A 21,837-nucleotide genomic window follows, 5' to 3' on the forward strand; every position below is an offset into this window, starting at 1 on the left:
TCCTTATCTTGTGTCAGAGTCCTCTTGTCTGTCTTATTCAGCTGTGATGATAATTTAGCGTTGTGACCTAGTGCCGAAGAATTGGCATCTCTGGGGTAGTGTCCAGGGCATGGAGCACTAAAGATATGAGGAGGGGTGTGCCACGAGGTGGCAAACACAACTCATAGCCGACACATAGGAGTATTATATACAGCTGATCAGCATTGTATGTGCTAGACACAATTTATACAATTTTTTGAGCTTACGGATCTTTATCAAATTAGACGGTATAGACAACAAAAATTATTAAATATGATATAATTAGGCTGAAGGTTTGAAGAAACCATGGGAACTTCCTAAACTCAGAATGACAATAAATTGCAAGCCTGTGCTAAAATGAGTAAATGTACAGATTTAGGGCAAAATATGACTGGATTTATTACAGCATCACCATATAATATTATAAGTAATTCTGACGGGTGGAGTACCGTTTTAACTGATAGAGGATACGAATGGGACCAGGGTACAACGATAAGGCACTGAGTATTTGAAGGGTTATGTAGTGCACATAGCATGTCAGTTTAAAAAGTGTTTTTAGCACAGGTTTATAATTTAGATGGCATGTAAACTTTTTAGTATATTTAACACCACCATATGCTGGGATTATATGCTTTTTAGTGACTTTTCCTTATAATGTGTTGTACTATTATGATTCACTTAGAATTTGCTTTATACTCTCACCATTAGGTGCCAGGTGCGTCACATTGAAGATCCAGCATCTTTATACAATGAATTAATGGAGCTGATTATCAAGCTGGCAAATCATGGTCTGATCCACGGAGACTTCAATGAGTTTAATTTAATGTTGGACGATGAGGACCACGTCACCATGATTGATTTTCCACAAATGGTCTCTACGTCACATTCGAATGCTGAATGGTGCGTGTTAACCCTTGCAACAACTTAATATCTATGCTATCCTGTAGAGCTCACCGGGAGAGAGTTCCTATACACAGTGCAAGAGAGATGTCCTTGAGTTGATTAATACATAATTTTAAGTAATGCTTGGCACAGGCACTAATGTACATCATTCTACATTATTCATTCAGTCTTTCATACATACATGCATGCATCAACTACCTACTAATAGCATCGTTTTTCTCTGTCTACCGATAACTTGACAAACCATGGATTGACCCAGTGCTGCCAAGAACATGTTCAAGTGATTTATTGTCTCAGATTTGAAGTGCAGTAAACTATTCTAATGTCTGGTATACCAGTGTGATCTCTATACAGATAAGGAAGTGAGATTTGAGCAGCCCCTAACAAAGGAGCTGGAATACATTTATAAGATGTCTACAAGCCCAGAAAACCGCAGTGTTATGTTTTTTTATATTATCTTATTTTCCTCCCACTTAGGTATTTTGACAGAGATGTGAAATGTATTCGAGAATTTTTCCTGAGACGTTTTAACTATGAAAGCGAACTTTTCCCAACCTTCGCTGACATTCAGTAAGTAAAGGAAAGGAGCTTTATGCTTGTGATTGTGTATATATAAACAGAACCTGTGTATATTGTGTGAAGTGACAAAAAGTGCCTATATAAAAAGTGCCTATATAAAAAGTGCCGGCCCATGTTTACCAAAATGAGCATAAAACGATACTTACCTGAAAATGATCAAAATTGTAGGAGGCAAAGTGCTATGGGGAACAGGTGTCTGTACGAGGTTGTGTCTTTATTACTGTGACTTTGCATGTCCCTGCCTCTGTCTGTCTGTGTCATGTTAAGTCTGTATGCATGTTTGGAAATGTGTGTTCTACATGCCCCCAAGAGTGATGAAAAGGAGGCAAACCTTAGACGCCCCCCTTTTCCTTGTGACCCTGCCCCCTTTTTGTGCGCTCACCTTCAACGCACGCTAGAGTGCCCTTTCTATGGTTCGGCGCCCCCCCTTCCCCGTGCAGGACCTAGAATGTACACTAATATCTATATGTTTACTATGTAGCTAAAGATGATTTTTTTTTTTTCATGTCAGTATTATAAGGAATCCATTATTTTAAATGAACACTATTCGATGCCACCTCCTCATACCATGGGGTAGATGTATCAAATTTTGCAGATAAAGTGGAAAGAGATGAAGTGCCAACCAATCAGCTTCTGTCATTTTTCAAATACAGCCTGTAAAGTGACAGGAGCTTATTGGTTAGTACTTTATCTCTCTCCACTTTATCCATATCCAAGCTTTGAAACATCTCCCCCCCCCTCTCCTCCCTTCATGTCTTGCATAAAGGCGCTCAGCCTGCAGCATTGTTTCTTTTGTATGGTGGCAGAACGCCTCTGTGACTTCTTATGTTTTCATTTATAGTTTATAATAGAGGGTACATTACTTTTTCTGTTATAAAATAGGAATGATGTACCGATACTACTGTAAAGGGGAAGCAGTCGGAAAGCCGACGGATGGAATCCCGACCATCGGCTTCCCGACTGTCTAAGGGGTTGAAATCCTGATGCCTGTCATTTTACCTACGCCGGGAGCCCGACACCCGGCTTACCATTCGAAGGTAAGCTGCGCGCGGACGGGGAGGGTTAGATTTAGGGTTCCCGGGGGGGGACTGAGGGTTAGGAACCCCCACGGGAGTTTAGGGTTAGGCTAGGGGAAGGGAGGGTTAGGGTTAGGCACCCCGGGGGGAGGTCAAGGTTAGGCACCCCCCGGGGGACTTGGGTTTAGGCAGTGGGTAAGGGGGGGTTAGGTTTAGGCACTTAGAGGAGGAATTAGGGTTAGGCACCTAGGGGGGAAGTTTGGGTTAGGCACCCCTAAGGGAGGGTTAGGGGGTAGAATAGGGTAGGACATACTTACCTTGGGACAATCGGGATTTTCACTGCTGCCGGGATGCCACTGTCGGGATTTGCGGCCGGTGGTCAATCGTACTGAATCCCTGTAAAGCTATAAGGAAATTAGAAGTAACCAAAGAATAAAAAGGACAGGCTAAATGCTCTTATAAGGTCACAGAACTCCCAGTGACTATTGTTCTAAACACAACTTTCTATCTTTTATAGTTCTAAGTAGATTTTATGAGGTTATCCTTCTATCTAGGTGTGCTGAGGAGCTGGCGTGGGGCTGTCTCTCCCCTCTTCGCCTGACAGATATAAACTCCCTCATTGAACAGTTTCACAATTAGTCATCGCTATTACTGCCAAATGTAATACTCGCCAAATACAAGAATATATTTTTATGGGATTTCTGTTGAAGTCACTTATAAAGTTGCAGAGGGCATTGAGGAAAATGATGAAAGGAAAGTAAACATAAGAGTGAGGGGGGCTGAATGATTAAATCCAGGCAAGTGAGAGGATGATGGGGCAAAAATACTTACACTGGACGTGCAACTGACTAATAGCCTAGGTCAGGTTCCAGTCCCCTCTAACTCAGTAACACCCCCGAGTGCTGTGCCTCAGTCTGACAGTCAGGAAACTCAGATTCAGTGTTTTGGGAGAACATTTGAAATACATTTTAGAGGCATTCTGGTTTCTGTGCTTTTATTCCATTGGGATGCTTTCATTGTAGATTGGGTTATGGGAACTTCAGCAATAAGTGAGCTTTCTGTGCCAGGGAAGTATCTGTTTTCATGTGAATAGCTTGCTCTTCACTTCCTATTTAGCTTCAGTGGAAAATTCTGTTTAGAATAAACCAATTTCAGGCATAGACTGTTCATTTACTTGCTACGTTTTCCAAAACCAGCATTCCTTAAAGAACATCTCTATTTTTACATTAGCAGGTGACCCTTTCCCATTGCTTTGTACAAAGTGACTCCTACTGTAACTGGCAGTACTGTGTGATATAGCATCTTGTCTTTGCCAGTTTCAATGTCATTCAAACAACACATTAAACCTGTATTTAACGCTAGTTTGGTTTGGATGATTTACTTGACAAATGTTAGTAAATTTGGTTTTAAGTATAAAGCAAATACAAATGATTGTAAAACAAAATACTTGGAATGTGACGTCCCCTAACAGTAGAATAAGACTGTTAATAAAAGTACATCAGGAGGGATCTAATGCTGGCCATACACCTGCACGATTTCAGGCCGATTGCCCGATTTTCAACGAGTCTTGCGATGAATCATGTATTTTTGGAGTAGGATACGTTCCGATTCGCACTCCCGTAGCTCCTAAAACGGATCGTATGATCAGATTTCTGCAGCCCATATTATCCATCGTATCGTGTGCAGATCATACTGTGTATTTAGTGCATGCGATGCATCATGCGTCCATTCCATATCATTTCAATTACTTTTCCCTGTTGAGCGCGTGAGGCACACGATCGATCGTACGACAGATCGCGTGCAATGGAAAACAAATCGTGCTGCCGGGACTGCCAGGGAGCTCCGGGAATCGAATGTAAATCTCATCATAGCTGGTAGTGCAGGTGTATGGCCAGCATAAGGCGTAACTGCATCAGGTCATCAAATGTTTAGTCTTAGTACAGACAACCAAATATTTATTATTTTGTAATATTTATTGATTTGTTGGGGTCTTTTTGTATTTCTTTTATTAAGGAAAGAGTGCTGTCTTGATGTGGAGATTGCAGCTAGCGGCTATACCAAAGAGTTGCAAGAGGATGATGAGCTCTTACAGCCAGCCGGCCCTGACGACGTGGAGGTAGGAGATGAAATAGTCTGCAAGACACCCTCAGGAGACTCTCAGATGAGAGCCGAAAGCAGCAGGAATGGTGACAACTTGTCAGAGGCCGTACTAGACACATTACACGAAGACTCAGGACCCATTTCTGAAGCAGAAGTCAATCATAACAGCTGTGTGCCAAGCCTAGACATGGCAGAGTACAATAGTGCTGTAGCAGAACTGGAGGGGACCCATGGCAAAGATTGTACAGACACATCTATAACTGCTAGTGACGTGAGCGACAGACTGGGAAATGTAAAGTCAAGTTCAGATGAGGATGTTGGAAGCCAGGAAAGTGATGAGCAGGAGAATTATGACGACGAATGTCCTGATCTAGTGGATCTTTCTGGAGTCAACAAAGAATACAGACCATTCAGGTAGAGTATGACTAAAGTCTCATGATACATTATGATGACAGTTTGCCTTGTACATACAACAGCACTCTCTAGGCACATACATATGCTATTGTACTGGCCTTGTGCTCTTGTCCTGTATTTCTATTAGTAGCAGTATGGGGAATAAACCGCTTACCATACAGATCATTTTCATATTTATCCTAAAAGACTGCACAAAGTATGTGCTTCACATTAGACATAGCTCAACCTTCTCACTGTAGTAGGCTAGGGCTCAATGTTGGCTCTTCTGTCCTGCAGGAGGCAGCTCTGTATGGGTGTCTGAAGCCCTAATAATGACCATTATAGGAGTTTCCCTACTTGATTGAGAGACTCTGCTTCTTGGCACCCCTATGGTTTAATCATATATATTAACATGCTCTAACATTGGCTTTAGATGCCTCTGAGATTCAAGTTCATATAATACATGCTATTGTAATACAATCAGTAAGAAGTATACACTTCATGTTATATAGGGCTGAGTTTTACGCCACAATGTACCTGACAGAAACCTCACAACAAATCTTTGATGTTGGGAACCTTGCTCCTTCCTCTCCTCACATATATTCTGCCCTCACCAACTTAATAGCATTAATCAGTGGTTCTCAAACTTGGTCCCCAGGACCCCACACAGGTCACATTTTTCAGGTCACCTAACAGGTGCACAGGTGTAGTCATTACTCTCATTTGAAAAGATCCACAGGTGGAGCTAATTATTTCACTTGTGAATCTATGAGGAGACCTGGAAAACATGCACTGTTTTGGGGTCCTGAGGACCGACTTTGAGAACCTGTGGTATAAATGGACCATCCATTGCTTCCCACATGATCAGCGCAGTCCTATCCTGAAATACTCTGTGTTGCTATAAACATTCTGTTGTTTGTTCTTTCCCTCTCACTTTAAAACTGGGCAGGTAATGGACGAGCAGGAGGGATAGATTTACAAATTCACATTCTACCTGCAGCAGATTTAACATCACCAATATGTTGTGCTCCTGTATAATCTTTAATATCTTTACTTTCTCAGAAGTGAGAAAATCCTCTGTAATCATTAAAAAAAAAAAAAAACACTTATTCTCGGTCTGTCATGTATTGCCCTCTTTAACACCGTGATCTGATAAACCACATAATTGCATGACTTCATTTTTTTAATTATTGAAGTGCTTGGTTAATATGCAGTATTTGTGTGTGTTGTTGTAGAGATGAACACCGAACAAGAACTACGAGTGTGACATCAGTGGGTACGGCCGGGAGCTGTTCTACCATCCCACCAGTAAGTTGTTGCAGTTTTATAGATTGTATCTATGCAAATCTAGGATATTTATTTATTATGCTGTTGCTATTCTTTTTTTTGTCCTCCCAAACTTTTTGATTTGTTTATCTAATCATCCCAACACAGGCAGTTCCAAATAATATAAAATGAAGAATTAAGTATTATCCAGCCCATAAGTAAAATACTTTGTAGTAATAAAACAAAATGCACTAGGTCATATCGTATTCATCCGTAACCTATAGATTTATGTTTTTAATGAGAACCCTCCTACATTGTGCATATTCCTGAAATAATATCTAAACTGAGTGATTCCAGGAGTTGTCCATGGAACATAAATCATATTAATTGCAAAACAAAGTTTTTATGAGACTGTTCTGGCTTGGAAGGAAAAAGAGAGGTTATGTGTGTTTCCCAGTTGTGCTCAGGTATAGACTAATATTGCCCAAAGACTAGGTAAATTGTATACATGTATGCATGGCATTATAGCTTTGTTTTTACAGTGCATTTTAACTGTTGCTCGTGTCTTTTGAATGAATTATCTTTGTCTTGATGAAGGCAAAATACGTAGTAGAGGTTGAGTCTCCCATATCCAAATATTCCGAAATACGGAATATTCTGAAATACAGAATTTTTTTGGCTTGACTGAGATAATGAAACCTTTGATTTTTGATGGTTCAATGTACACAAACTTTGTCTAAGGCACAAATTATTAAAAATATTGTATAAAATTACCTTCAGGCTTTGTGTATAAGGTGTATATGAAACATAACTGAATTTCATGTATGTACACAAACTTTGTTTGAGCCACATAATTATTGAAAATGTTGTATAAAATGACCTGCAGGCTGTGTGTATAAGGTGTATATAACACATAAATGCATTCTGTGTGTATATTTGGGTCCCATTCCCAATATCTCTCATTATGCATTGCAATTATTCCAAAATATGGAATATTCCGTTATCCAAAATACCCCTGGTCCCAAGGATTTTGGATATCGGAGACTCAACCTGTATTGGATTTGTAATTACCTGAATAGCTATTGCCAGAAAAGCACCACAGCACCTGTATTTGAAGATCTGAAAGCAGTGATTAGTGTATGTGTGTGAGCACGAGGTAGGAAATATAGATTGTAAGCTCCACTGGGGCAGGGACTGATGTGAATTGCCAAATATTCTCTGTAAAGCGCTGCATTCGTTATATAAATAACTGGTGATAAATAGTGGGAAAAGGTAACTGCAGTGACAGGCTGATGCTGATTCTGTCTCATCAGTGTGTGCGATGTGAGACTTTGCATCACACACAGAAGGACAATCCACACAATTTATAATAGTAACATTTTTATTCAGTGTATTTGGCAGTACACAAAAACAAAAGCCTAATCTCATTTTTAATGAAATCCCTTTTTTTTATTTTTGAAATCCACTCCATTAGCAATAACATGTTTTGAAATCAACTCTTTATATTAACACATGTGTTTTGTCTCCAGGAGAATCCAGATTATCCCTTTTTAGTAGTTTTGAATTATTCATTTCAGCAGAGCTTGGCAGGCTGCCGGAATAGTTTGGTTAGGAGCCGTTGGTTTTGCAGTGCTACAGAGATACTGATTACTTTACATGTATTTTTCTAGACAAAGGCAGTGCAATTATGACGGCAAATAAATACACAATATAGAAAGTAATGGACATATCATTAGCCTTAGACACTCTGTGCATTTGTTGCATCCTCATCACCCTCCTCACCTACCCCCTTATAGATGGGAGGCACATGAGGTCTTTTCTCACTTCTTTAGCTAGCTGGAGCATTGCAGTTCACCAAGTGTCTCATAATGGAAAATTTGCCGAGTTTACGCCAGGTGTCAGTCTTGGTGGCACACGCAGCAAGCATCCAGTTCTAGTGCAATCGCTTCCTCTCTTTTCATTTTTATAGTAATCTGCAAAGCTGATGTGCAACAAAACTCTATTAAGGTAATGGAATTATCCCATCTGGTGTACTCCTATGTATCTGCTACTTGTGGGATGGTTTAACTAAGGTGCTGGATGTTCCCTTATTTCAGTGGTTCCCAAACTGCGTGTCACGGCACCCTGGGGTGCCTCAGGACACTTGCAGGGGTGCCTCAGGACACTTGCAGGGGTGCCTCAGGTTGGTGGTCCAGCACCAAATCAAATTATTTATGGTCAATGTAATGTAAACATGTGGACAAACAGAAGCGCAAACCTGTCACCACCACATAACTGACCCTAAAGATGACAGGTCAGCACAATTTACTTCACTTTACTACTTCACTACATTTTTTTCTGAATTTCTCAATAACAAATTTTAGCTTAGGGGTGCCGTGAAAACAATGCTGATACTCAAGGGCGCCGTGATTCAAAAAAGTTTGGGAACCACTGCCTTAGGTAGTTCTGGCGATGATCACAGCAAGAGTGAAGCTAAAAACTGAATCAGTTAATAATTTAAATTATATTCATTGTGTAAATGAGCAGTGGTGAATATGACTTTAGTACATAAGTGCATTGGTATGATACAGATGGGTAGCTTTCCTAAGGAGAACTAACCTGCTCTGTTAGCTAAAAAAACTTAATTCTTTGATCTCCTATATTTTTCTACTAACATATTTCTGAAAATGATGGCGCTAAGTAGTTTAAAGAAGTCATTAAATATTTTTGAAAAATAAATGAATCGCATTCTTAAAGACTAGAGATGGTTTTGGCTCTTATTTTATCAGTAAGGTCAGATTGTTTTCCTGTACCATTAAGTGATTACACAGAGCACTGAACAAACACCAAATAAGATAAATTGCTGTAAATAAGTGTTATTTTCAGTAAGCTAATTGGATACAATTGTAGGGATCCCATCCTTGTTTTCACTCCGGCCTTGTAAATGTGTGTGTAACAGGCGGCTGCCCTGACGGGAAGTAACATTCTTAGCAAAACGTAACACTTTCATATTTTAAAATAAATACTTAATGTTTTTGTCTCTGGTTTTTTTATATTAAAAATAAAGAACAAATGGTAATAAAATCTTTCAATAGCCTTTTTAGTTACAATCTATTTTTATATGTTTAGGGCTGTTCTCCTCTCAACTACTACGTGTCCCCTAGACCAGTGACCTGTGGGTGCTTTGAGCCTGCCTGTGTCCGCCTTGGGAATCTAGCTGTAAAACGTTGTAGTTACCTGCACACACAGTTCTCTTTGCTGGCTATTACAGCATGTAAAGATCCATCTTCTATGGGGCTAAAATAAAAGTGAGTGCACAACACAGATCCCTGCATTTATAGCAGATACAGAAAAGTATTCTGAAATGTAAATGATAAAGTTAAAATGCCAATGAAAATTAGAGTAAATTAGCTATACAGTCATATTTACTAAAACACATCTCCATGCAATGGTACTGCAAACCTTAACTATAGCATCTGTAAAACAATAAAGAGGAAAGGAGCTCAGAATATGTTTTGGCTGAATTGCAAAGCAATCACAATTATGTAAAGACCATCTTATATAAATTATTTATTTGTCACACACAATATTTAAAAACAAATTAATCTAACCTATTATTCTATTTCTGTGCACAAAGAAGGCACATTTCGTATTTACTATTTTTTCCCGATACTTATCAATGTTGATTCTATCCACAATATATCCACGTATTGCTTGTCTCTCCAATTGTAACCTTTGTAGTGGGCTCGTCACCTGTTTCATTCACGAGTGGGATTATCATTCCGTGGAAATTATGATTTTGTTGTGTATATTGTGTTTTGTATTTTTATATTCACCCGCTGTAACTACTGTAGGGCAATCAAGATGGCTGCCTCCTTTTATAATAGTGGTTTCTTACTAATGTAAAGCGCCTGGAGAAAAGCACTTTATAAATAAACATTATTGTTGTTATTAATAATATCTGTATGAAGATCGTCCTGTAAAGTAAGATGTGTGTGCAATAGGGTTCTGCTACTGTCACCTCTCATAGGTTTATTTATTGTGTGTGTGTGAGTGTGTGTGTATGTGTGTGTGTAATATATATATATATATATATATATATATATATCTAGGTTCTTTGTACTGTAATTGAAAATTGGAACTTTTCTGATTTTGGTGTACGTCCATAATGGGTGTACTGAACCACATTATATTTGCCATTAATTATTCAGTGTATGCTATACACTTTTAAATGAAGGCTGTGATTTGATTTGACAGGGCCACTTTTTAAAATACATTCAGATGGTTTCTGATGAGTGCTGTAGTCCATTTTTGTTGTTAACACTTTAAAATAAACCTAAAGCTGCTTATAGCAAACAAGCTACTTATTCCAAATAATATTCTGTTATAGCCAATTTCTGAAACCAACTCATATGCAAATGAGGGAGACTGATTCAGCAGTGTTCTAGTAGTTTAAAAAGACCACAATAGCAATAGTATATAATACAATTTAACTAGAGCTGAATGTTTTAAAGATTTCCTCACTATCACAAATGAAATAATTAGTACACTTGTGGACCTTTTAAAATTTGTCAGTAAGTATTGAATATACCTGTGCACAAACTAGAAGATCTGGAAAACATGTACTGTTAGTGGTGCACTGCTATAGACCATCTATAAGGCTAATTATTAATACTGTATAACATACTATCCAGTGAAAAAAGGAGACCAATGTGTACATATGTATCCAGGGCTGGTTCTAGGTTCCTGGACTCCTGGACTTGCTCCAGTTCTCTGGAATCGTGGACACATCTGAAATAAAAACATTCAACTCAGATAGGATGGCCCTACTGCCGCATTTAGTGGATTACCAGGATTGCTGGCCCCTCTGTTTGTCGGAATTATGACATAACTGCACTTTGTATATCGCATATTATAGCTGGTTAGCTGCTAATCATGCCCTCTTCATGGACTGTTCACACTCACTCTAAAATCAAGCATTTGGAAACCCCTCTTAAGAAATCCTGCATTTGCCCCTGTGCCAATATGTCGTCCTGACAAAGGATTGACTTTATATATTCTCCCACATGTATATTTAAAGCATTTTTTCAGTGTGGTTATAATTTATCTATGATGTCAGTGTGTCTAGTGTTAAAGCTCATACACACTAGACGATGTGTGTTGTGAGCTATATTGATGAAAGTTTTCCCTTGAACTTGCCGAAGTGCAGGACAAACAATATTGGGTGTACACACTAAACTATTTTGTTAACGATATTGTTCAGAGACGCCATCCTGCCATATCCCTGAACGGGCTCCTTCTGACGATCTCGTCAGATTGGCCTGCATGTTTGCACGACAGCAAACTTCGTTAACGGCCCGCGGGAGCACACATCATTGGTCGTTTGGTGCATACACACTGGACGATATGAACGATATATCGTTGAGCGATATAGTTATCGTTCATCTCATTCACTTTTATCGTCTAGTGCAGGCATGTCAAACTCAAAATACCAACCGGGCCGGATATTCAAGGTCTAAGAGTGTGTGGGGCGCAAGAAAAAAGTGTTATATGCCATTTTGAAAGGGTTATTATTAATAAAAACCAATACAGTGCCCTCTGTAGTAGTGCCCCTTATGCAATGCCCCTTGTATAAGAGCCCCTTATGCAATGCCCCTTGTATTAGAGCCCCTTACGCAGTGCCCCCAATTGTGTCCATTATGCAGTACCCACAGTAATGCCTTATGCAATGCCCCCTGTATTAGAGCCCATTATGCAGTGCCCCTTAAGCAATGCTCCCTGTATTAGAGCCCCTTACGCATTCCCCCTTATGCTGTGCCCCCTCCCAGTATACAACAGGCCCCACTCCCCTGTGCAGTACTTACCTCTCTCTTACTTCTCTTCATGCTGGCCACCGCTCCCGCTTAGACGCTGCTGCTGACTGGATCTAACTAGATCAGCAGGGCAGGCTCCTGGGAATGCTGGTCTCTGAAGCGATCAGAGGTTTCTTTAGTCTCTGATCGCTTCAGAGACCAGCGTTCAAAGTTTTAAATAGAGTAAACACAAATATTAAGTGGCCCAGTCACCCCTGCCGCAATCGGAGCTCAGGGGTGACTGGGCCGCATAATATATGTATTTGGGCCCACACTGTTGGGCCGCCTAAAATGTTTATTTGGGCCGCGAGTTTGACATGCCTGCTCGCTTTAGTGTGTATGCCCGACTAGTATATATATGTTTCACACCGCACTGTACAGGATTCTGTGTTTGTCAAGTGTTTTATCTTGGATGTACAGTTGTAGATGTCTAGAGGTACTGTGTGATTAGAGGCCTTAAACATGTATAATATGTGTAGCATATATGTCTGGGTCTTTTCATTCCTTTCTCTATATTGAGATCCTTGATCAGTTTGGAAAAAAACAATAAACATTCTGTGAGCAGTATATAAAACTGTGTGTGTGGCCGCCCCGTTTTATTCTGTCAGCATAAGAATAGTTGCCAGGATGCTCCTGCATCTGGCCTGCATGATGGAAGACATTATAATGCGCGTTCCATTGGGAATTCATAACCCGCTATGTTCTCAGAACATTATCAAGTGTAGGAGGTGAGACAGTGTTCCAGATCTCACTGTTTACTGCTCCACACAAATCTCTCCCAGTTTGCCAAGCAACAAGAGTAAAAGTATTTATTGAAAAATATGGTAAATTACAGACACTCAATGTACAAATCAGTTTTGGACTAACTGCTGAAAACTAGAGATGTGCGCCGACCCTCGTGTTTTGGTTTTGGATCTGGATCTCCCCTGGTTTTGGATCTGAATCTGGTTTTGGATTTTTTTCCTTGGTGTTTTGTTTTCGTGTTTTGGTTTTGCGTCTGGATTTTTTTCTTTAAAAAACCATAAAAATAGCTAAAATCACATAAAATGGGCCTGCTTTTGTGCCTACAGTATAATTAACCTGAATAACATTTATTTCCAGTAATTTCCAATCAATTTTGACCACCTCACAATATTATTTGCTTCATCTAGTTAAGGCCAAAAGGTTGCATCAAGCTAGCTGGCTGACTAAGCTAAGTGACACAGTGGGCGGCACTAACATGTGGCAGTTCAGCTTCTAATTTCCAACATGGATGTTGGATACACCAGTAGTGCACTTACTGTGACAGCAGTGTTGACAGAGCGGGGTTGCAGAGGGTGTTCTCAGTACATAGAATGGCAGTGTCCTCAGTGAAGGGTACTGGTGATGTCAGCAGTGTGGGGGTGCCAGCAGTGTCTTTAGTGCAGGTTTGCTGGCTGTGTCGGCAGTGCGGGGGTGCTGCCGTGTCTTAGTGCAGGTTTTCTGGCTGTGTCAGCAGTGCAGGGGTGTTCTCAATGCAGGGTGTCGGCAGAGCGGGGGTGCCAGCAGTGTCCTTAGTGCAGGTTTGCTGGCTGTGTCGGCAGTGCGGGGTTGCCAGCGGTGTCTTTAGTGCAGGTTTCTGGCTGTGTCTGCAGTGCGGGGGTGCCAGCGGTGTCTTTAGTGCAGGTTTTCTGGCTGTGTCAGCAGTGCAGGGGTCCAACTGTGTCCTCGTTGCAGGTTTGCTGACTGTGTCGGCAGTGCGGGGGTTGCTGCCGGTTGTCCTCAGTACATGGAATGGCAGTGTTCTCAGTGAAGGGTACCGGTGATGTCGACAGTGCGGGGGTGCCAGCGGTGTCTTTAGTGCAGGTTTGCTGGCTGTGTCGGCAGTGCGGGGGTGCTGCCGTGTCTTAGTGCAGGTTTTCTGGCTGTATCAGCAGTGCAGGGGTGTTCTCAATGCAGGGTGTCGGCAGAGCGGGGGTGCCAGCGGTGTCCTTAGTGCAGGTTTGCTGACTGTGACGGCAGTGTGGGGGTGTTTTCAATGCAGGGTGTCGGCGGTGTCCTCAGTGCAGGTTTGTTGACTGTGTCGGCAGTGCAGGGGTGCTGGTGGTGTCCTCAGTGTGGGAGTGTCAGCAGTGTGGGGGTTGCTAACTGTGTCCTCAGTACGTTGGGCAGCGCTGGTGTCGGCAGCAGGGGATGCGGCAGCGGGGGGATCGTCTCTGAGATCCAAACCCGCTCAACTCTACTAAAAACAAAGAGGTATTGGAGCATGTTTACAGTAACTAAATACCAATTCTAATCTAACTGCGATTAATTAGTAGGATTAAGTGTCTCAATTTCAGGATTCATGTTTAACATATAATAAAAAATACATATTTATGATGAGAGAGTTTATATTGTAGACATATTTGCTGCAGACTATTGAGCACTATTCTTGTATAGTATATGTTGCAATGTTGCCTTTTATGTATTTAAGTATCTAAGTAGTACATGTATTGCCCTTCCTCACCCCATCTAACAGAACTGAGTGTGTCTAGTGCCAGTGAGATCCCACCCTGTTACAGCTGCACCATATAATGTCCCCGCATTAACAATAGTGGAGAGCGGAGGTGCAGACAGTGCTGGGTAAATGTATTAGTCACATCTCCTTCCATTACAGACTAATACTGTACAGAGCTGCTTGGATTCCGGCTCCAGTTGTTGTTGGACAGAAGACCTGGTGCAGCGCTGTTCGGGATTACTTCCCCTGAAAGACCTGGTCCCTGGCATTGGACCCCCACCGTTCTGCCAGTTGGGGGTCAGAGAGTGTTGATTAAAATGTACTATTTGGCTGGAAATCTCTCTCTAAGCAACTTTTTTCTTTTACAAATCCAATAAGATGTGGAAACATTTCTTAACCAGTAAATTACATCATCGCAAAAAAAGTAATAAAGTGCAGAGTCCAATTTAATTTCTCTGAAATTAAAATATAGATTCGTTGTCAATACAGTAAGTCTCCTGCTGTGTTTCTTGTGTTTGACCACTATGCTGCTTTTTCTCTTTGGTCTTCAAGGAATTGGTGAAACAGAAGGTGAAGAGACAGCTGACGAAGCAGCAGAAAGCTTCTATCAGAAGACGACTGCAAAAGGGAGAAGCCAATGTGTGTACCAAGCAGCGCAGAGAAAATATGTTCAACATCAAGTGTAGCGTGGATGCGGCCAGTTTCTGGGGATAGCCGCGCACCGTTTACGTTTTAGAGTCTCAAAGCTATACAATTGCTCCGCTATGAAATATTGATTTTTTTTTTTTTAAACGCTTCTAAGTAAAACCTCTTATTTTTCTTGCATTTTTTTTATCCCATATAGTGTTTTTTTTTTTTTTTTTTTTTTTAATATATATATATATATTTTTTTTTTAAATAGTCAACCATAGTGCAATAAAATAAGGGTTGAAAAGAACTAATCCAATGAAAACTGCAAATGATTTTCAAGCTAAAGGTATGCATACACTTAACGAAATAGCATAGCCTACCCTGGAGGTAACCTGAGGCTTCCATGGTGGAATTATAAGTCCCAGCATCATCTGCAAGCTTCTGAGTAAACTGTATCTAGTGCAGCTCCTAAATCTAGCACCCTTGAGTTCCCCTGAAACTCTTGCCTGAATATAGTTCAGATACGTTAATTCATGGTTACCGGATTATGGCCAGAAAGCACTTCTAAGGGAAGGGTATATATTACCTGTTGATTGTATAGCTGTTTATTAGCAACAGCCTGTAACACGTATGGTGCTTGATTCTAGGCTAATATCCTTCATGTTGTCCAGAGGTCTTTACACCGGAATCGAAATACCGACAGTCAGGAGCCTGTCGGTCAGAATCCCGTCACCAGGATCCCGACAGGGTTAACATACCAACACCTGTTGGTCGGTATGCTAACTCTCCCCCTCTACCTACCCTAACTCTAACCCTCCCTCTTTGGTCCCTAACCCTCTCCCTCTAGTGCCTGAACCTAACCCTCCACTAGGTTTAGGGCCTAACACCTAACCCTCTCCCCAACCCTGTTACTTACCTTCGGCATCCCAGCTATTCAGGATGCTGGAGCCAGAATTCTGACCGGCGTCCGTATTCTAGCGCCGGTAATGTAAGTGTCGGCATCCCGACCGGCACATTGTCATATAGCCAGGCAATTAGTAGATCATCTACATGTGTCCTCATACGTCTACCCTGAATACGCCATGTGGCGCAAATGAGCTGCCCGGTCTGTGTGCTGCTGCTACGGTTTCCAATGTATTGAGATTACCACACTGGGCAAAGGCTTAAAGTGGGCTGGGTATTATTCACCATTACGCTTAACCAGGGACATTTTGGAATAGTGAAATAATGAAGAAATGATATGCCCATAGTCACAGAGCATAAGTTCAAAGATGAAAGAGAAACAATTTGAGGCTTCCAGTATTTATGCCTGCTTAGTAGCACTTCAATTGTACAAATCAAGATTTCTTTATTAGTGAAGTGGTACCACTGTCTGGCTATAATGCAATTTAAGGAGGAAGTGACTAAAAGCTTATGAACGGAATCATTGGTTGCCACTCAGGTGCCCTGTAGTTTCCCCTTCACGTTATACAGGGTGTTTAAATTACTATTCGCCCGAAAGTTTTTCTTGTAATTTTTAAAGTAACTGATGTAATAATTATTATTTTTTTTTTTAAATTTAGTATTATTAATTGAAGTTACAAAACTTAAGGTGCGTATCCACTTGTAGATCTTGGAAGGACCGAACGATTACAACATTGTAATCGTACAGTTGTTCCTCATAATGGGCAGTGCCTACACTGAACAATATGTTGTTCAGTGCAGGCACCCTCCCTCATCCCTGAACATGGCCAATCTGTCGTTATCGGCAGATCGACCGTCATGTTCAGGCGATGATTGATGTCAGAAAAGACCAACGGGAGCGCGCATCGCTGGTCGTTTTACGACATTATACTATGCGCTATTAATGAGCGATTGAACGATTATGATGTCGTAATCGTTCAGTCGGCAAGTGGATATGTGTCTTTACACCCAATATTAAATAAAATCTAAATAATTGAATTGAGGAAGATGTGGAAAACAAATATAGCAGACGATGCGTAGAAGCATATAGCAGTGTACATAAGAGTAGGATATGGTACCTAAATAACAGGATATATTGAGTACTCCTTAACATATAGATTGAAAGAAAAAAAAAAAAAGGATCCATTCAAGCACATAGATCCGGAGATAAAAAAAAGTACATAAAAGCAAACATAAGAACCAAAAATATTTAAATACAGGTATTCCACCACAACCAACCTAAATAGAAGGATCACGTAACAAAACAGAGAATATCAAAAATAAGAGTATCCACATCTATCCAAATATTAAAATGATGCATATACCCCTAAAATAAAATTAAAAAAATAACACAAACCTCCCCATGACTCCCCCACCCTGTATGGCCTAACCCCAACCCAGGCATACTTGGATCCTAAAAACCCTCCCCATCCCCCTAAACTACACTAAATTACCATAGAGGCAATATACTAATGACCCTAAGCTAGGTTAAACCACTCTCCCACCATATAAACAGAAAAATGGCATTCCTCTCAAATATTATACTTGATACCAAACTGACATAGAACTCAAGCAAATTTTTAGAGACAATGACCAAACATTAATGCAAAGCGACAGATTTCACAAAATATTAATATTGGTCAAACCTGGCCTCAGACACCTGTGAGAATGTATGAACAGTCCCATCCTGACTCCCCAAGGAAATAAAGAAGAATGCACATAAGACTTTAACAATAAATCCTGAAGACTCTCGACCATCCAAGGACACCTAGAATAGAACAAACCATTCTTGCATGAATCCTGTAGCTTCAACCCGTTTGGACTGATCTTCGAAGGAGTCGCAACAGAATTTTGGCACCCAGATGCTGAGAAGGTGGTATGTTCAGAAGTGAGCACCGCTAGTGAACAGGATAAATCCAGAGATTGCTCCATCATAGAAGCCGTGGATACAGCTGCTACAGAACACTAAGATACAGCCGTTAAGCCACCAAGCTTAATAAAAAGCCTCTGAGAGGCATTAATAGCCTGGAGGATTTGTAACAGAGAGTCAGCCATCTTTACTCTTTCCCAGCAGGAGTAGTAAAAGTATTACAGGTGCAATGTATGGAGTGTAGCATAAAGGCTACCAAACTTCAGCGGTCCAGCACAGCAGGGACAGTAAAATATTTAGCCGGAAGGTGACCAGCGGAAAGATGGCGACTGCTTCCACACCACCAGAGCTCACCCACAGATGAATAGTAGATAGCAGGCAGCAGTTGTAGAGAAGAGGCACCAGACAAGATGATCGCTGTATCAGAAGACGACGGAGCAGCACAGCCCCAGCACCAGTGGTGACAAGCAAACAGGGAGATTCTACATCACCGGACCAGGAGTACCAAATCAGCAGGAGGATCCGTACAGCAGCTGAGGAGAACTTCAACAAAATGTCGGCGGTCCACTACCAGGACTTCCAAAATGCTACAGCAGATGGACAGGATCCGATCCGAAGAGGAAGTGGACGGCAGGAGTCGGCAACAGGTTCTCAAAGGGTGCAGCCAGGATCTCATAAACGGCATCATATTGGCTATCGCGTGTTTTGGATAGCCAATTAGATAAATCCGAACTTGCGCTAATTTGGTGAATAAAACCAAACCCGCACATCTCTACCCGTAACTGACCTAATTTTGTGAAATTTCACAGACATACCTTGGGCTATGAGAAACATGAGTCATAGCAAGTGTTCGCCATTAGCATCCAGGCCAGCTGTTCAGCACCCTAGGCAGCAGCGTAGTTAAAATAGGGGAACCACACCAACTGCCAGTAAGGATATAACCTGTGAGGATGGCAGTTAGTGTGGTTCCCCTATTTGATTGGTTATGAATGGTCTTTCCCTACTAGACTGGACTATATATAACTGATCTACAAAATGGTCTCCAGAACTTTGGGCATGTGCAGCAGCCAAAACGTGCAATCTATAACAATATGATTTGTTGCTGGTGTTTTTTCATAATCTTATATATAAAATTCATTGGTCAATTTGTTTGGATCGGTTATGCATTCAGTCACCCCTGCGCCGATTGGGATGAAACCAGCACGAGGTGGTCCAGTTGGATCCTGGCCAGGATTTGAGGGGGTTAAGGTCCCAGTCAGACCTTCCATTGGTGTATGCAGGGCAGAACTTTGACCCGGGCAGATATGGGTTTGGACAAAAACTTTGCAGAGTGGTAACATTGGATTCCAGAAGACATACTAGGGGGTTGATGTCCATGTCCTTCCACGGGATGGATTTGGATGAAAACATCTCACGGATGGCAATTGGTCTGGGATGCCTAATGGAGTGGTTGGGGTCCCTGTCAGACCTCAGTGCGCCGGGCAGACCTTTGACCCAGGAAGGCTGGTCTGGGTCTTCCACTGGATGGATTTGGACGACCTCACATTATAAAACTTGAAGATTTAAACCCAGACAACGCCATGTACGTCAGCCAGTACTATATAAAATAATGTAGACTCTCCAATTCTTTTACTGCATTGTTAGGAGTAACATTAAGACATTGGTCTCCAACCCATCTGTTTTTTTGTTTTAAATTGAAAAATATATAATGTGTGCTGAATAGCCACAATACACCAAACAAACCATTCATACTTCATGGTACCATACAGGGCACAAGACATACTATGTGACATTATACACTATACATCATGTGCTGCACTATTCAGACAACAAACGTGTACTGGAGTAAATGGAGAAGGGCAAGGATGTCTCCACATACATCTTACCTCCGTGCTCTACAAGTCGTATTAAACAACGCGTGAGCGCTGTGCGACCCGGTAGTGCAGAGCGTATTTTCATGCAACTTTTTACCTTCAAATGAGTCTTATTCGCAAACCAATGCGAATAGGATGCGCAAGCAGCTTCTGCTCATTAAAGTGATATGCGCTATGCCTAAATTCTGTGTGCGACTGCAGGTGTGTCTGCATGCAAAATGCTACGCTACAGTGGCTGTGACAAAGTGCAAAGTGTTCTAAACTAAGGGCCTGATTCAGAGCCGGACGCTCTTTAAGAGCCCTCGCTTTGAATCAAGGAGTTTTGGGGTTTTTTGCGGCCTCCTGGCCGCTCTCTAAGCTGTGGGTGACCACCCACAGCTTTTGCGAGTGGCCAGGTGATGGTCGCGACCATCGGAGCTAGCGACGAGACCCTTGTGGTAGGGTCTCGTCCGTTGCAAGCCCCAGAGAGCTTCCTAACAGAGCAGGAAGCTCTCCACTGACATCACTGGTGATGTCAGTGGTGCCTCCCGCAATCGGCAGGTGTTCCTTCGGGAACGCCTCCGTTTGTGTAGCCACCCCCGCCTCCAAAACGGGGTGAGCTGCCCTTTTTGTAGTGAGCCCCGGAGCGAGAGAATTTCTCGCTTCGGGGCTTGCACATGCGCATGGCGCGCAGTACCCCACCATCGACCCGCTTGCGAACACCTGAATCAGGCCCTAAGTTCATAAGGCATCCAGGGGAAAATAATCACTGCAAATTGAACTATATTACATTCCCAGCTAACCCTTCTCCTTGTTCTCCTCCATGGCACACAATATATGATCCTCTGGCTTACTATGGTCCCCTCCAGGTCATCTTTCATGTCCCAGTTGCACATTTGGAGATCTTTCATAGCCTGCTGCTATCTTTACAGCCTTTTTAATTCACTTTCCCTTGCACACACCTCTTCTTTCCCTCTTACCTGAAAGAATATGCAAATTTTACCTTAACATCGCTGCAGTCACTCATACATTCTATGCCTATGTTCTGTGTGCGGTTGTAACTGCATGCGAAATGCTAGGTTAGTGTCAGCGGCTGTAACACTGTAGTGTAGTGTTTAGCATGCAGATACACCCGCAGACACACACAGAATGCAGGCGTGCCTCATATTGTAATCAGCAGAAGCTGCTTGTGCGTTCTATTCCCACCAATATGCGAATAAGACACATTTGAAGGTAAAAAGCTGCGCAAAAAGACGCTCGTCGCTACCAAGTCACGACAGCATGGCGTGCCTAGAATGGCTATTTAGCGTGCAAGTAGGCCAGATGTATGTGGACACATCTGTCGGTATCATTCAGCTCCTTTGCTCCATCACTTCTTCTCTTACCAGAATTGCACAGTTCTACTTCAAAGAGCCCATATCAATAGGACACCCTGAAAGTTATGGCCTTGTGGTCTGAGTGGAAGTAGGGAAACATGTCATGCTTATTTTGCTGCAGTACCCTAGATGGGGATCACATAGTCAATCCAGAAAGGTAATGACCTATCTGTACAGCTCCATGTATAATTTACAGATATGGATACCACTGTTGCCGCTAGGGTGCCTTGGTTACCATCTCCCTGAATAACTTGAATGTGACATCAAGTTTAGCAGGTTGGTGGAGTTGCAGCCGCCGTTATCAAAAGGACCATTTAAATCGCCTCCCATCACTATCGCCCTTGTCGCAAGCTGGCCCACATAGTTTGGATAAGCTCCACTTAATCTTCCCTGGACATGCATACACACTGATCAGCCTATAAATCCCACTTGCCCAATACCCCTTTATTGAAGTAATTTTCCACATATAGGGCTAAATGGAATAGCATGCGAACGTCTGACACTGCAGAGATTTATGCAAGTCTCCCTGTATTTTTAAAGTGGCAATCATTTTGAAGGCTAAATAGTTTAGCCTTTAAAATGATTGTCACTTTTAAAATACAGAG

At 41.7% G+C, this 21,837-nt stretch overlaps 1 protein-coding gene across 1 annotated transcript in view; it reads left to right on the forward strand.

The window, feature by feature from the left end:
* Positions 1–15,477, forward strand: part of RIOK2 (RIO kinase 2) — a 40,205-nt gene extending 24,728 nt beyond the window's left edge. The window contains exons 6-10 of the mRNA XM_088444661.1: positions 727–918; positions 1,399–1,491; positions 4,530–5,030; positions 6,245–6,317; positions 15,114–15,477. Of these exons, the coding sequence (XP_088300787.1) occupies positions 727–918; positions 1,399–1,491; positions 4,530–5,030; positions 6,245–6,317; positions 15,114–15,275 (1,021 nt within the window). The 3' untranslated portion in view covers positions 15,276–15,477. The remainder of the gene's footprint in view (positions 1–726; positions 919–1,398; positions 1,492–4,529; positions 5,031–6,244; positions 6,318–15,113) is intronic.
* The last annotated feature ends 6,360 nt before the right edge of the window (positions 15,478–21,837 follow it).

This window comes from Taudactylus pleione, unplaced genomic scaffold, assembly GCF_031769625.1.
Source record: "Taudactylus pleione unplaced genomic scaffold, aTauple2 ptg000370l, whole genome shotgun sequence".
Taxonomy (NCBI): Eukaryota; Metazoa; Chordata; class Amphibia; order Anura; family Myobatrachidae; genus Taudactylus; species Taudactylus pleione.